This window comes from Sapajus apella, unplaced genomic scaffold, assembly GCF_009761245.1.
Source record: "Sapajus apella isolate SASKATOON/1434 unplaced genomic scaffold, GSC_monkey_1.0 scaffold175, whole genome shotgun sequence".
NCBI lineage: Eukaryota > Metazoa > Chordata > Mammalia > Primates > Cebidae > Sapajus > Sapajus apella.
This window is the reverse complement of record NW_022437115.1, coordinates 446714-462359: the sequence shown is the minus strand read 5'-3', so window position 1 is coordinate 462359 and position 15646 is coordinate 446714. Positions and strand designations below refer to the sequence as shown.

Here is a 15646-nt window from a genome sequence, read left to right as displayed (position 1 = left end):
CAAGGTTATGCCATTGAACTTCAGCCCAGGTGGCAAGAGTGAAACTCTGTCTCAAAAAAAAAAATTTTACTTTTGATTTAAGAGAACCAAGAATTTTCAGTGGTGGAGACTTGGGAAATAAAGATGAATTTAAGTCTACAAAGTACCATCACAAAATATAAACAAAGTTGAGAAAAACAACATTTTAACTATGAGCATTTTTGTTGAATGGGCCTGTATGGTACTAGCTTGTAAAAAATAAAAAAAAAACTACCCAAAATATAGCATGGTAGTATCTTGGACCCAAAGATCTACTGAAGGTGTGACTACAGCAAAGTGAAAGGTTTCTGTACACGCACTCATTATCCATGCTGCAGGGAAGTGTCTATGTGACACGATCACCTGAGTCTAATGAAATGCCGTGTGGCATCCCGGATATGTGAGGCCACCTGTGGCTCACCTTTGAGCATCCTAAGGAGCAATGACTCGAGATTACGAAATGAAGGGAAACATGGGCATCGTCCCTCAGTCAAGACACGAAACATCACTCACGTCTCGGTACCGATCTGTCAGAGGATTCCCTTTTTAGACATGTTTTCAAGACCTACTTCCCCATCCCTCCCACGACCAAAGGGCTCTGCTTGAAAATTAAATTCAACTTTTGTTTTCAGAATTTGCTTTTTGGTGAATATCTTTCATCACCAAGGCTGGAGTGCAGTGACACGATCTTGGCTCACTGCAAGCTCCGTCTCTCAGATTCAAGCAATTCTCCTGCCTCAGCCTCCTAGCCTCCTGAGCAGCTGGGATTACAGGTGCCCACCACCACACCTGGCTAAGTTTTGTATTTTTAGTAGAGATGGGGTTTCATCATGTTTTCCAGACCGGTCTCGAACTCCTGACCTCAGGTGATCCGCCTGCCTCGGCTTCCCAAACTGCTGGGATTACAGGCGTGAGCCACCATGCTTGGCCTTTTCAGTGAATCTCAAGATACGTATTGAAATAACCTGAAAGCATAGGCTCTTCCAAAATCTAGTAATCCAAGTCAGTTTTTTAAGTATTCCATGGAATGAGATCATCCTTCCTTTTAAATATAAACAAAGTTACGCAGTGACTGACTTTTCATGTCAAATATAAAATCAAGACGACGCAACAGAAGTCAGTGTTCCAGACTCAGAATATAAGCGCAATGGCCAGGTAAGTTATTTCACAAGGCGATCAACAGGCTTCTGGTAGGTTTCACAACCCATGGACACTTTTCTGGAGTGTAAAGCAACACATTAAATCCAAAACCTTGGCTGGGCACAGTGTCTCACTGCCTGCAATCCCAGCACTTTGGGAGGCCGAGGCAGGCAGATCACCTGAGGTCAGCAGTTTGAGACTAGCCTGGACAACATAGTGAAACCCTGTCTCTACTAAAATTACAAAAAATTAGCTGGGCGTGGTGGGAGGCGCCTGTGATCCCTGCTACTAGGGAGGCTGAGGCAGGAAAATCGCTTGAACCTGGGAGGTGGAGGTTGCAGCGAGTGGAGATGGTACCACTGTCCTCCAGCCTGGGCAAAAGAGCGAGTCTCCATCTCAAAAAAACAAAAACAACAAAAGGAGAAAAAAACCCAAACCTCTCCTCTCGTACGTCCTTTAGGCCAGGCTCACTGGCAAGAAACAATTCGGCTCTGGCTAGTTGGTTAGAAATGAATGTTGACACGAATCAAAGATCTTGTTCTTTTGCAATACTAATCAATTTATTTCCTTACCTGGAAATGGGGGGGAGGTGGCATGAATTTCCAAAAGAAAAATTACTCAGTTTTGGTCTTTTATCTTAAGCAGGCAGAGAGGCAAACAGTTGGGTGCTGGGCACATGCCCAGAAGATGCCATTCATGGCTAATTCCCAGGTACGGGCAGGGATCTTGCATGGCAATGGTTACCCAGGGCTGGGAGAGGGCAGTCAGAGCTGTCTTTCCATTTCCCACAAGCACCTGGCCACCTAGATCTGAAACGCAGAGAGAGGATGTGCGGCGGGTAGCCCTCGAGTTACAAAGCTGCCCCTGAACCGGTCGAAGAGGACACCTCTCCATTCAAGTATTACGTGTGGGGCTGAGATCTGCCCACAAGCTTGGGAATACAGGAATCAGGTTGAAGAGCAAGGCTTCCTCACATTTACGTGAAAGGGTCTGCTGGGTTCAGCATCCACATTAAACAAATCCCAACTGGTTGAATACATACTGATTTTCAAGAATGGCAAGACATATGGGAAATATATTTGTAAAAATTGTAAAAAAAAAATATATATATATATATATATATGTTTCCCATCTGTCTTACCATTACGTATACATTTGTACTGGGAAATATATACATGTAAATTTATATGGCTGGTGCCAGAGGAAGAAAAATGAGAGTAAAATTAGAACCTCAAGTTAAAAGTCCCATCCCATGAAAAATCTCCCTGGGAGGCCAGGTGCTGTGGCTCACACCTGTAATCCCAGCAGCTGGGGAGGCTGAGGCAGGTGGATCATGAGGTCAAGAGATTGAGACCATCCTGGCCAACAGGGTGAAACCCTGCCTCTACTAAAAATACAAAAATTAGCTGGGCGTGGTGGCATACGCCCATAGTCTAGCTACTTGGGAGGCTGAGGCAGGAGAATCGCTTGAACCTGGAGGCAGAGGGCGCAGTGAGCCAAGATCGCACCACTGCACTCAAGCCTGGCAACAGAGCGAGGCTGTGCCTCAAAAAAAAGAAAAAAGAAAAGAAAATCTCCCTGGGAAAAATTATTCTCGAGTAAACTTTTATTCTCTGGCACATTCTTAGGAGTTTACATTGGCTTCTGAAACTTCCTAATCGGCCCCAGCCTCCAACTCCCTCTGGTTCCACTGAACAAGGGACCTGCTAACCGTGCCTCAGTTCATTCTTCTCAGTAGACAAAGGGTCCCTGCTCTCAAAATATGAGCGCTCTAAACTGAGGCAGGTGCACAGGGACACGTGTACAAGGGCCCACTGGGACTGTGAGTTTATCTGGGAATTCATTTCCTGGGAAGAAGGAAAGGTGATAGAAAGCCTGGCTGAGGAAAGGTTGGGGAGCCTGGGGAGGAAGGGGCACCCAGAGACTTCAACAAAAGGCAAGCTTTGAATCTGTGGTTGTTGACAACAAGAATCAAAATGTCCAAATCCCCGTCCTGGAAACCCCACAACACACAGGTACAGCGTTGAGGAAAAGGCCCTATCTCGTTTGATGTGGCATGCCCCCAATCTCTTGCTGTTAACAGTGGCTCAAAAAAAAAAAAAAAAACCAAAAAAAAAACCGTAACTGCTTAATGATGTCGTGGGCTCTAAGGGTCTCTGCAAGGACTCCTCCCCCTCATAAGTGACTTGTAGCCTCTGGGTTTCACCGCCAGACTGCCCGGAGCCGTGCCTGGCCCAAAGCCCTGCCATTGGTAAGCTGGCTTACAAACCACTCGGGCGTGAAGGTTACGTAAAAGCAAGCCGCCCAGCTCCTCCACAGGCAGGCGGATGGACAAACAGCACTGCTGGGACCCTGCTCAGCCATGGAGGAACAACACACACAGCCTGGTGGGTCCCTGAATCCGAATCACTGTGCAAGATGTCAGAGGAAACAGCATAGGCACCGCGGGACGCCATGATGCAAAGCTGGAGAAGACGCAAGTCAACCTACAGTCACAGAAGGCAGATCAGTGGTTACCTGGGGACAGGTGGGGCAAGGAGAGGTCGGGGAGGCCACACAGGGCACAGGGAAGTAACTCTGGGGTCTTGGGTCTACACTACCAGGATTGCAGGGATGGCATCCAGCATTTATATGTATTTCAAAGCTCATCAGATTACACTCTTTAAGTACGTACAGTTCAGTATATGTCAATGACACTACAATAACATTGTTACCCATGGACAGAAAAGCAGCAGCAGCCCAAGGCGAAAGTCAACCCTGGGCCTGAACACGGGAATTCCGAGGGGCCAGCGGTCTCCCACCAGGCTCTTCTTGGCCTTTCAAGAATGTCAGCCCCTCTCTGCTGTCTCCTAAGTCGCTGGCACCTACCTTCCCATCTCACAATATTTTACCCTGTGTGGTGTCCTGTATCTGAAACCCACTGCTACGGGATTGCCCCTCTGTTCACGAAACAGGAAACAAACCTACACTTTAAGTGTCTTCCTTTCTCGCATAAAACTGAGTAACTCACCATCTGCCTCTATGCGCAGGCAGCTCAGCTAGGCTGTCCATAGCTGCACTGTCCAGTATAGAAGCCCTGGTCACATGTGGCTATTGTGACTTTAGATTAATTAAAACACAGCCGGACGTGGTGGCAAGCGCCTGTAGTCCTGGCTACTGGGGAGGCTGAGGTGGGAGGATTGCTTGAGTCCCGGAGTCTGAGACCAGTCTGGGCAACACACTTCATCACTAAAAAAGGCAAATACAACTAAAAACCCAGTTCTTCAGTTCCATGACTCACACCTGCAGTGCTCAATGGCCCTATGTGGCCAGCGGCTACTGAACTGGACAGCACCAAATACAGCATTTCCATTATCCCAGAATGTTCTGTCAGACAGAAAGGCTGCTCAAAAGACAGTCCTTGACTTTCAGGAACTGCACAGTTTGGTGAGATGTGTGCAGAAGCTGGCTTCCCCTTCTCGTCCACACACACAGATGGCCAGCCTCTCTGGGTGTGCCGAAAAGGAGAAACAACAGGCTGAGGCTGAATGAACCAGAGGGTGCCGGTCCCTTGTTAGCAAGAAGCAGCTTAACTTGGGGAAGCCGGGAAGGAGGCTGGGTGGGGCCCAGCTCCCCGGGCGGAGGCAGGCAGGGTGCCTGATGGGGGCTTCTCTGCAGGTGCACTGGGGAAGTAGACACAAGAGAATCAGGCAGGGAGGGAACTAGCCTGCTAAAGCCTGAGGGTGGGGTGGGGACAGGGGGTTTAGGCGGCAGGAGCTGCAGGCCTGCAGGGTGGGGGCGGCCAGAAGACTAGAGGCAGATGAGGCTGGTGAGGGGGTCCCAGTCGGGGGCCATCTGGGGGAGAGAGCCTCACTCTGTCTACCCAGTGTCCTGGCCCACCTTGTCACTCAGATCCCCTCAAGTTATCGCTGTCTGAGGTGTCCAGTCTGCCCCAGAAAAACAACCAGCTAATACCCCTAACTGGAATTTGGCCTGGCACTCAGAGACCAGATGTGCTTTGTGAGGGTTCTCTGGGCTGAAGAAGTGGTGGGGAGACCCTGGGATGGTTGTGACTGGAAGCAGAGAGCAGCAAAGGAAATGAAAAGTGGGGACGTTAAAGAACTCCCAGGGCAAAAAGAACACCAGGACCTAGTGGCAGCGGGACACCCGGGTGACGAGGGGAGCTCGGGACCCTAACTTTCCCCTTTTTTTTTTTCTTTTTTTTTGAGATGGAGTCTTGCTCTGTCACCAGGCTGGAGTGCAGTGGTGCAATCTGGCTCACTGCAACCTCCGCCTCCTGGATTCAAGCAATTCTTCCCCCTCAGCCTCCTGAGTAGCTGGGACCACAGGCGCATGCCACCATGCCCGACTAATTTTTTTTTTTTTTTTTTTGAGACGGAGTTCGCTCTTGTTACCCAGGGTGGAGTGCAATGGCGCGATCTCGGCTCACCGCAACCTCCGCCTCCTGCGTTCAGGCAATTCTCCTGCCTCAGCCTCCTGAGTAGCTGGGATTACAGGCACGTGCCACCATGCCCAGCTAATTTTTTGTAGTTTTAGTAGAGATAGCGTTTCACCATGTTGACCAGGACGGTCTCGATCTCTTGACCTCGTGATCCACCTCGGCCTCCCAAAGTGCTGGGATTACAGGCTTGAGCCATCGCAGCTGGCCCCTAATTTTTTTATATTTTTAGGAGAGATGGGGGTTTCACCATGTTGGCCAGGATGGTCTAGATCTTTTGACCTTGTGATCCGCCTGCCTCGGCCTCCCAAAGTGCTGGGATTACAGGCATAAGCCACCGCGCTCAGCCCCCTTTTTTATTTTTTGAGACGGAGTCTACTTCTATTGCCCAGGCGGGAGTGCAGTCGCGCAGTCTCGGCTCACTGCAACCTCGGCCTGCTGGCTTTTAAAGTGGCTGATGCTGATTCTCCTGGCTAAATTTTTGTATTTTTAGTAGAGACGGGGTTTCACCATATTGGCCAGGCTGGTCTTGAACCCCTGACCTCATGATACGCCCGCCTCAGCCTCCCAAAGTGCTGAGATTACAGGCATGAGCCACTGCACCCGGCCTTGGGACCCCAACCTTCAACAGAGCAAAGGAAAACATGTCAGGAGAGCCAGCACCCCGGCAGCGCCTGACTACCTTCTGCGGTGATTTTCATGCACTAACAGCTCATCCTTCCACCCTGATAATAAATGGGAACCTGGGGAAAGGGACCTATCCGAAAATTTTGTCCCCCTCACCCAACAGCCATCCTGCAAAGGATAAGGATCTACTAGGCTCCTTTCTGCATGCCACGGATCTTCTTGCTGAGGCCTGGGGACGTGTCCCATGTCTGGTCCCCAGAGCCCATGAGCCAGACTGAGGCACAGCTGCAAAGTGACTGACCTGTGCTGTCGCAGCGGTCAAAGTCACAAAGAGCGGAGAATGAGGGGCACCCCAGAACATTGGAGATGGGGACACAGACACCTCTGAGACCCTCGCACAGCCAGAGAGAACAGTGTGGGAAGATGCCCGCCCTTGGGAAGCTGGGGGCGAGGAGTGTTAATTCTGCAACCTTTCTTACATTATTTCAAAACGGTTTTTAAAAACTTAAAAATGAAACAAACAGATAGTACATTTCATCTGGAAATGTTAATTCTGGAAGAACTGAATTCTCCCAGCTCTCAACCCTGTGTGGCTGCTGCCAGTGTGGCCCGGGGGCTCCCGCAGCCAAGCAGCAGAAGGGCAGGCTGTGCCCAGCAGCTTCCAGACCACCTTGGCCTCTGCCCTGTGTTCCCTCTGGCTGGCAGGCACCTCCTTCTCCATTGCTCCTCCATCTATTTGCTCCACTTTTTAGGGAGACTGCTGTACTCCTGGTGAGCGGTGCAGCTGCAGCAGGCTGGCTTTCAGCGGCACCTGGGACAGGAAGCCCTGGCTGCCCCACCTTCACAGCTTCATTACAAAAACTTACTGAAAAGCTGTTCTTAACATCATAACATGGCAGGGGAAGAAATCACATACCCTGGCCAAGCAGTGGTGAATTTACTATTTGTCATATGAAAAACAAAAATAAAAATTCTTCATTCAGTGTCTTAATTCATATATGAAAAAAACTTCCTGCAGATCATCGGGGTAGAGGGAAAAAAAGAGGAAAAAACGGCAAACTGATAATCTCTTGGAGCAGGATTATGGTGTTTGTGTCCTCCAGCTTAATCCTATCCACGTGTTCTATGAAATGGACGACATTTATTTATTTATATTTTATTTTCATGTATTTATTTATTTTGAGCAGTGTCTCACTCTGTCGCCCTGGCTGGAGTACAATGGCGCCATCTTGGCTCACTGCAACTTTCACCTCCCAGGTTTAAGCCTCAGCCTCCCGAGTAGCTGGGACTAGAGGTGCCCGCCACCACACCTGGCCATTTTTTTTTTTTTTTTGTATTCTTAGTAGAGATAGGGTTTCGCCATATTGACAGGCTGGTCTCAAACTCCTGACCTGAGATGAGGTCAGGAGTTTAACGTCAAATGTCGGGGCCAAAGTGGGAGGACTGATTGAGCCTAGGAGTTTGAGATCAGCCTGGGCAACATGGTGAGACTTCATCTCCCACCTGCTCAGCCTTCCAAAGTACTGGGATTACAGACGTGAGCCACCGCGCCTAGCCAGTAACTTTTATTTAGCTGGGGAGAAATAAGTTTGAATAAAACTCTTCCTAGGCCAAGCGTGGTGGCTCATGCCTGTAATCCCAGCACTTTGGGAGGCCAAGGTGGGCGGATCACAAGGTCAGGAAATCGAGACCATCCTGGCTAACACAGTGAAACCCTGTCCCTACTAAAAATATGAAAAAATTAGCTGTGCATGTTCGTACAAGCCTGTAGTCCCAGCTACTTGGGAGGCTGAGGCAGGAGAATCGCTTAAATCCAGTTGCAGTGAGCCGAGATCGCGCCACTGCACTCCAGCCTGGGTAACAGAGTGAGACTCCATCTCATAAAACAAAACAAAACAAAAACAAAAGCTGTCTTCCCTTGCACCCTTTCCTTACACAGCATCAAATGCTGAATGATCAGTGAACATCGGGGTCTGGGGGTGTTGACAGAACACGCGCTCCAGCTGCCTGCCATGAGCCTGGGCTGTTACCGCAGTTTCTTTAGGGTTAAGAACATTTTAAGGCAAACAATGACTACTAACACTCACATGTCGCCTCTCATATTTCAAGGTAAAAAAATACCTCATATTTCCTCTTACAAGCTAAGCGGTTGGTCACTACAGGGAGAAGGGCTCTTTGCTGCCCGGGTAAGCATGGCAAACGTGGCGGCTCTGCAGGGCCCTCCTCTGGGACTGCACGGGATGGTGCCTGTAGACGCAGCATCTGCTCCTCGCCAGCCCCACCCCACTCAGGTCTGTTTCCAACCTTCTTCTTTCCCACTGAGAAAGAACTTGAGGGATTAAAGAAACTTTGTATCAGATCCTGCACAACCAGAAACTGCACTGTCTGGCCCATGGGAGGTGGGTAGCAATGTCCAGTGCCTGCCATCCCAGGCGGTCCTAAGAATCCGTCAAGGGCTCTGCCCTGACCCTGCTCAATCTCCTGCCCACAACTCTCCCGGCAACCAACAACCAGTGATGGTGCTTGGCTCCTAAAATAAAACTGACTTGCAACGTCCGAGGCCCGTGCAGCCCAGTGAGGGGAAGAGGATGGGCCCAGGGTATGTGGCTCCTGAGGGCCGGGCTGGCACGTGGGCTGGCGACTGTGGACGCCACAGCTTGGGTCACTCTCTCAGGACCCCACCCTCTTTAGCTCCTATCACTCCCATACACCCAGCTGCCTGGTATCAGAGCACACTGGGCATCGCTGTGGTTATTAGTGGTAAGACGAAGGGAACAGGGAGGGATGTCTGCTCTGCTCATGCTTTTTCCAAACCCTGCAGATTTTGTCTGCTCAGAGGCTGCAGTGGCTCAGGTTACCCATCTCTGACTAAGCCTTCTAGAGCAGAGTGGCTGGGGACGGAGCTTCGGCTGACAGCTCACCCAGGAGCGCCTCTGCAACAAGACAAGCCTGCAGCCTGTGACGTCCTGCTCTCCTCTCATCAGACACACATCTAAGTGATCACCAGTCCCTGCCTAGAAAAGAAGCCGGCCCACAGGGCACAATGGTCTCTCCACAAAGCTGGAAGTGAATGTCTGCTTGACTCAGAAGAGGAGTAAGCATGCCAAATGTTGACAGCAATGAGCCCTTTTCCTTAGCTGTAAAGCCCTGAGGTCTTTCCAAGGGCGCACTATTAGCGTTTAATCACAGCCTCCATGCTGGCCAAGCATTGGTGGGCTTCGAGGCTCGGCTCCCAAAGCTCTCTGTGCAGCTTCTCTAAAGAGCTGAGGCAATGGTGGGTCTCAGCCTAAAGTCGATAGCTCTGCAAACCACACGCACACCCACCGGCTCAGTCCAGTGCAAGCCCTGGGGGAGGGCAGAGGCACTCACTGCAGCTTGCATGTGAACTGCACAGAGCCGGGCAGCACCTATCCCATGCAGAGCTCATTTTTAAGCCGCAAGGTTATAATTCCTACCCTTAACGTTGTCCATCTTGATTTCCTCCTTCTAGTTCCTTCTCAACCACTACAATGGCCACATAGGTCCAAGGTAAAAGAAAAGAAACCCACCGGAAATCTAGGTCAGGCCACTGAGAGTGGGAGAGAAGTGGAGGGTGGTGCCCAGCACCGGGAGGCAGCCACAGCTCCACAGCTGAGCAAGGGGAGCCCCGGCGCTCCAGGCTTCTGGGGAGTAGTCCTTCAGCGCCCGCAGCTGCCCAACATGGAAGCAGTCACCCAGGCCTGCATCGCGTTCACTCTGCATCCCGGCTGGGCACTTCTGGGGTGGGTGACCTTAGTTCAGCTCTTCCACTTCTCGGGGCCAGTTTCCTTCCTAGTAAAATGCCTACTGTCACCCTGAGCTCCAAAATCCATGAACTCTTGCATTCCCTTAGTTGAGAGCTTTAACTCAGTTTGGTGAAACCGGGGCATTCCAATCAACACATAACTGCCTGTGGACAGCAGGAAACCCAAATGCAACAGAAACCACAGTAAGGAGCAATGATATCACACACTGTTTTTTTTTTTTTTTTTTTTTTAAACATGCTTTAAACCAAACTAGGGCATAACTCACTTTGGTTTCAGAAAAAGCCAAAATGCTGAAAAACCCTTTTCATATTAAAGTCAAGAACATGTTAAGCCAAATTAATTGAAAAGGAATTCAAAGTCATTTCCTAAGGTACTTCCTATTCATAAGTCCAACAGCATCACCTAACTCCTAGAATGGGAAAATGTCTGTGCTTAGAGACCGCCTAGCACAATTCACTCCTTTGATGGAAAATCAAAACCCAGACAGGCGACAGGCCAAGGTCACAGAGGCAAACCAGGGATGGGAACCAGCGCTCCCTGAACCTGCTTCCGACAAAGGGCGAGGCTCTGGGCCCACACACAGGCAGGCCCAACTTAGTGTCTGATATGAATGAATGAAGCTAAGTGGTACTCCCTACAGGGCACTGCTCTTCCAACTGCTTCACAAATCAGCGATTTCCAGGTTATGGAGACATCCTAGACCAGAATTAAACGCTTCAAACTCCGACTTTTAACTCCTCAGAAGCCAGAGTGGAGTTTCTCAGCGCTGGCTACATCAGCTAACAATCTCACCGGGCAAGGAACCAAGGGGCAAAGCGATCACCTCTAGAACGCGAGTGTTCCGCCTGCTGACAGGGGCAGCTCGTCTGGGGCCTTGTTCTGTGTTTACATCAACCAGTCAATTCACCCGTCAGACCTTCAAAATACGGGATCGGGGACAAGGGAAAGGTCTCGGACATCATCAACAGACAGCCGCAGCACCCTCAGAAAACCAAAGATTCCTTTTCGAGATGGGTTTAGAATGGCAGCTAACAGAGGTAGCAGCACTTGGGGTCTGGAAAACGGTTTTGACTAAACACAGGCACCAAAGCAAAGGGAGCTGGCATGCAGAGGTGGGTGGGAGAGGACAGCGAGGCCTGGCTTTGAGGCTGAGCTCCCCGGGGATGACGCCAAGCACAGCGGGTTTGGGGTTGAGGGTTGAGGGCTGGGGCCGGGGCAGGGGGCCACGGCCCAGGCCTGGGGGTGACGGGGTCCCTGGTGTTGGGGTGGGGTCCTGGGCAGGCGGGGGTGCTCTAGGGAGGTGTCTCGCGGCGGGCAGAGGGGGTGGGGGAGTCCCGGTGAGTGGGGCAGGGGTCCAGGCGGGTCTCAGGGTGAGCGCTGAGGGGTCCGGGAGTCCTGGGTGCTGGGGGGGGGTCGGGGGCCCGGGACGGGGGTGCGGGCGGGTCCCGCGGCCCACGCACCTCCTCCGCCTGCCTGCGCAGCGCCTTCTCGCGCTCGTACTGGGTGAGCAGCTGCTCGTTGTCCTCGCGCAGCAGCTCCAGCTCCACCTCGTGCTCCTGGTTCTCGCTGAGCACCGAGTCTAGGTTCTCCAGCACGTTCACCACCAGCGGCATGAGCTCCTTGACCACCTCCTCGTCGTAGCAGTGGATGAGGCGCTCGAACTCGCGGTAGATGGAGCCCGCCAGGCCCGACACCCGCTCCGACATCACCGAGCCGGAGCAGTAGTCGTCCTGGTACACCACCACGCCGCCGCCCTCGTCCATCTGGATCTCCATCATCGCGGCCACCGCCGCCGCCAGCGCGGCTAGCTATCCGGCCGGCTCGCCCGGCCCGCCCCGGCTGCCTCAGGTCCCGCAGGCCGCGGCCCGTCGCCTCCTGCAGCTGCTGTCGCCTCAGGGCTCCGCCGCCGCCGCTGCCGAGGCTGCGCCCGTCACTCACTCGCCGGAAGTCCCGCCCGCCAGCCGGAGGGGGCGGTGCCCGCGCGTCCCGCGGCGGCCGCGCCGCCAGGGGGCGCAGGGGCCGTGACGTCAGAGGAAGCCGGGCTTTGGGCCGGAAGCGCGGCTGAGGGGGGCTGGGGGCGCTCCTGGCCAGGCCGGCTGGTGGGCGCTGCGGGGCGGCTGTGGTCGCGCCTGCCGTCCGCAGCGCGCGCTAGCTTGAGCACGTCTCGACCACCCTGGCCGTCCAGTGACCTCGTTCGCGTCCCCAGGCTCTGCACGCACCAGCGGCTTTAGGTGAAGGTTCAGCGCCTGCGCCTCCACCCCGACCGCCCTGATGCGCCTGCGTTCCCTGCGGCACTGCGCCCGGCTCAGTCCGCGCCCGGCGCCTCCCCTCTCCTGGTACCTCCCATCTAAGCTGGCTCTTCCCGGGGTTCTGTGAATGCGCCTTCAGCGCCCATCTCATCCTGAAACCCGGCAGTGTGGCCGTCTTCCTTTCGCCCACTTCTCCCTACTGCACAGTGTGACTTACTCAGATTTTCGGGTTTTTTTCTTGCGAGATGGAGGCTCGCTCTGTCGCCCAGGCTGGAGTGCAGTGGCGCAATCCCGGCTCACTGCAACCCTTGCCTCCCGGGTTCAGGTACTTCTCCTGGCTTAGCCTTGCGAGTACCTGGGATTACAGGCCAGATAATTTTGTATTTTTAGTAGAGATGGGGTTTCACCATGTTGGCCAGGCTGGTCTCGAACTCCTGACCTCAAGTGATCCTCCTGACTCAGCCGCCCAGAATGCTGGGATGAGAGGCGTGAGCCACGGCGCTGAACAGATTTTTTATTTCTTTTCAGCTATGTGCAATCTCTTTAACACATCCACTACTGGTTTACTAATTTCAAAGACATATGTGTATGTATGTGTGTGTGTGTATATATATATATATATATATATATGTATGTATATTATTATTTTTTTTGGTGAGACGAAGTCTCGCTCTGTCGCCCAGGCTAGAGTGCAGTGGCGCGATCTCGGCTCACTGCAACCTCTGCCTCCCGGGTCCATGCGATTCGACTGCCTCAGCCTTTAGAGTAACTGGGACTACAGGCGTGCGCCATTACATTTGACTTATGTTTTGTATTTTTAGTAGAGGCAGGGGTTTCACCATATTGGCCAGGCAAGTCTCGAACTCATGATCTCAAGTGATCTGCCCGCCTCCCTTGGTCTCCCCAAGTGCTGGGATTACCTCACTCCCCAAGTGACGCTGCGCCCAGCCAATGATTCTATTTTTGACCTATTTGATTTCTTATATTTTAGCAGTTTTGATGGGTTCTTACTACTTCCAAATCGGTATTTATCTTTAAGCTTTCTGTGTGTGTCTCATAAGTACAGTATCTGCAGCCTTTGCAGCTCTGATTCTGCATGTCATCCTGGTTGACTCTTGGTGCAGGCTCCCCTTCCCCCATTCTGAGCTAGTGTCCTCACGACTTTATCTCTGGAAGTATTTGAGGCCTGAACTTATGTGTTGCTCCAGAAGATTTGCACTTTATTTTGCTGGGCAGGGGAACGCCATGAACCCAAGACTTTGAAACTCAGTTTGGGAGCCACACATGTACTGTGAGTTCTGAAGAAACCACATCAGTGAGGCTTAATGGTAATGGAAATGTTCACTTACCGTCTTTCACCTACTCAAATCCTCATCAGTTCACATCCTCTCACCCTAACTTGACTGCACGGAAACATTAACTCCTGTAGCTGACACCCTACTGATATTTTTGTTCTGTTTTCAGAGGCAGGGTCTCACACTGTTGCCCAGGCTGGAGGGCACGGGCATGATCAGGGCTCACCTGAACTCTTAGGCTCAAGTGACCCCACCTCAGCCACCTGAACAGTTGGGTCTAAAGGTGTGTGCCACCACTGCCAGGCCAATTTTAAAAACATTTTTGTAGAGATGGAGGTCTCACTGTGTTACCCTGGCTGGTCTTGAACTCCTGGCCTCAAGTGATGCTACCCCTTGGCCTCCCAAAGTGCTGAGATTACAGGCATGAGCCACCACGCCAGGCCCTACTGTTTTTCACGTTTTCTCCTCGCAACATGATTTGCTGTATGCTCACCCATCCCACTAAGAGGTTTCAGTCTCAGATTCAAATTTCCTGGGATCCCAAGTGACTTAATTTTCCCAAATCTCCATTTCCTTTTTCTTGAGATGGAGTCTCACTCTGTTGTCCAGACTGGAGTGCGGTGGTGAAATCCGGGCTCACTGCAACCTCCCTCTTTCGGGTTCAAGTGATTGTCGTGCCTCAGCCTTCTGAGTAGCTGGGATTACAGGCAGACACCATCACGCCCAGCTAATTTTTATAATTTTTAGTAGAGACAGGGTTTTTTGAGCTGGTCTCAAACTTCTGACCTCAGGTGATCACCTGCCTTGGCCTCCTAAAGTGCTGGGATTACAGGCACGAGCCACCATGCCTGACCCCAAACTTCCATTTCTAAGCCTGCAAAACAGATCAGCTACTCCATGAAAGGAGCATGATGCCATCTGTAGCAAATAATGTGATAAAGGTTACGGAGAGTTACAAAGTTTTATAAAGTCAAAACGAGGAGGCACGGTAAATGGATGTAATCTGTAATTCTTCCTGGTGAGCAAGTTAGAGCAAGCTTGCAGTTTGGGGGATGTTTAAAGCTTCTGCTTTATACCTTTGAGAAATCTGAGCCGTCTGAATTCTGGAGGTAGCACTACAGTAGGAGCACTGCTGCCACGGGGAGAGGCCAACAGACTTGCCCATCACCTTGTCACTAACATGATTGGCCAGATTTGTTACTTGAAGTTGGTTAAAACAAAATGAAATTTTAACAAGATGTATGGTGGATAATTATTGATGCTTATGGAATCATATAACTGGTCTGCACCTGAAAGTTGGCACTGAATTAGAACTTCTTACAGCTGGGCATTGTAGCTCATAACCTGTAATCCCAGCATTTTGGGAGGCTGAGGAGGGAGGATAGTTTGAACCCAGGAGTTTGAGACCAGCCTGGGCAACACGGTAAAACCCAGACTCTACAAAAAAAAAAAAAAAAAAAAAGAAAAAAATCACCAGGTTGTGGTGGTGCGTGCCTGCAGTTCCAGCTACTTGGGAGGCTGAGGTAGATCACTTGAGCCTGGGAGGTCAAGTCTGCAGTGAGTGCAGATTGTACCACTGCATTCCAGCCTGGGGGACAGAATGGCTCTGTCTAAAAAAAAGAGAAAGGCTGCACATGGTGGCTCGGGCCTGTAATTCCAGCACTTTGGGAGGCCGAGGTGGACAGATCACCTGAGGTCAGGAGTTTGAGACCAGCCTACCCAATATGAAAAACCCTGTCTCTACTAAAAATATAAAAAAATTAGCTGGGCGTAGTGGCAGGCACCTGTAATCCCAGCTACCCAGGAGGCTGAGGCAGGAGAACTGCTTGAACCCGGGAGGCAGAAGTTGCAGTGAGCTGAGATCGCACCACTGCACTCCAGCCTGGGTGACGAGCAAAACTCCATCTCCAAAAAAAAAAAAAAAAAAAAAAGAGAGAGAGAGAAGAAAGAACTTCTTGTAATAGAGGAGTTGACTTCCTTTCAGATTTGGAAATACTGTCATGCAACTTTTTCCTCATTAAAAGACCTTAAAATGTAAGATGGGCATAAAAGTTTCTAAAATTCGACTTTAATTTCTAAGTATCTGCCCTAATG

The 15646-nt window shown here is 51.2% G+C and overlaps 1 protein-coding gene across 14 annotated transcripts in view; it reads right to left on the bottom strand.

The window, feature by feature from the left end:
* The window catches only part of MAPK8IP3 (mitogen-activated protein kinase 8 interacting protein 3), a 58209-nt gene extending 46255 nt beyond the window's left edge, over positions 1 to 11954 (bottom strand). For 6 of the 14 annotated variants that reach the window (XM_032268031.1, XM_032268036.1, XM_032268033.1 and 3 more), the window contains exon 1: positions 11469 to 11954. In XM_032268031.1, coding sequence (XP_032123922.1) covers positions 11469 to 11786 — 318 coding nt within the window. In that variant the 5' untranslated portion in view covers positions 11787 to 11954. The remainder of the gene's footprint in view (positions 1 to 11468) is intronic. The other 8 variants (XM_032268040.1, XM_032268039.1, XM_032268042.1 and 5 more) reach the window with 3 other exon arrangements.
* Positions 11955 to 15646: the final 3692 nt, after the last annotated feature.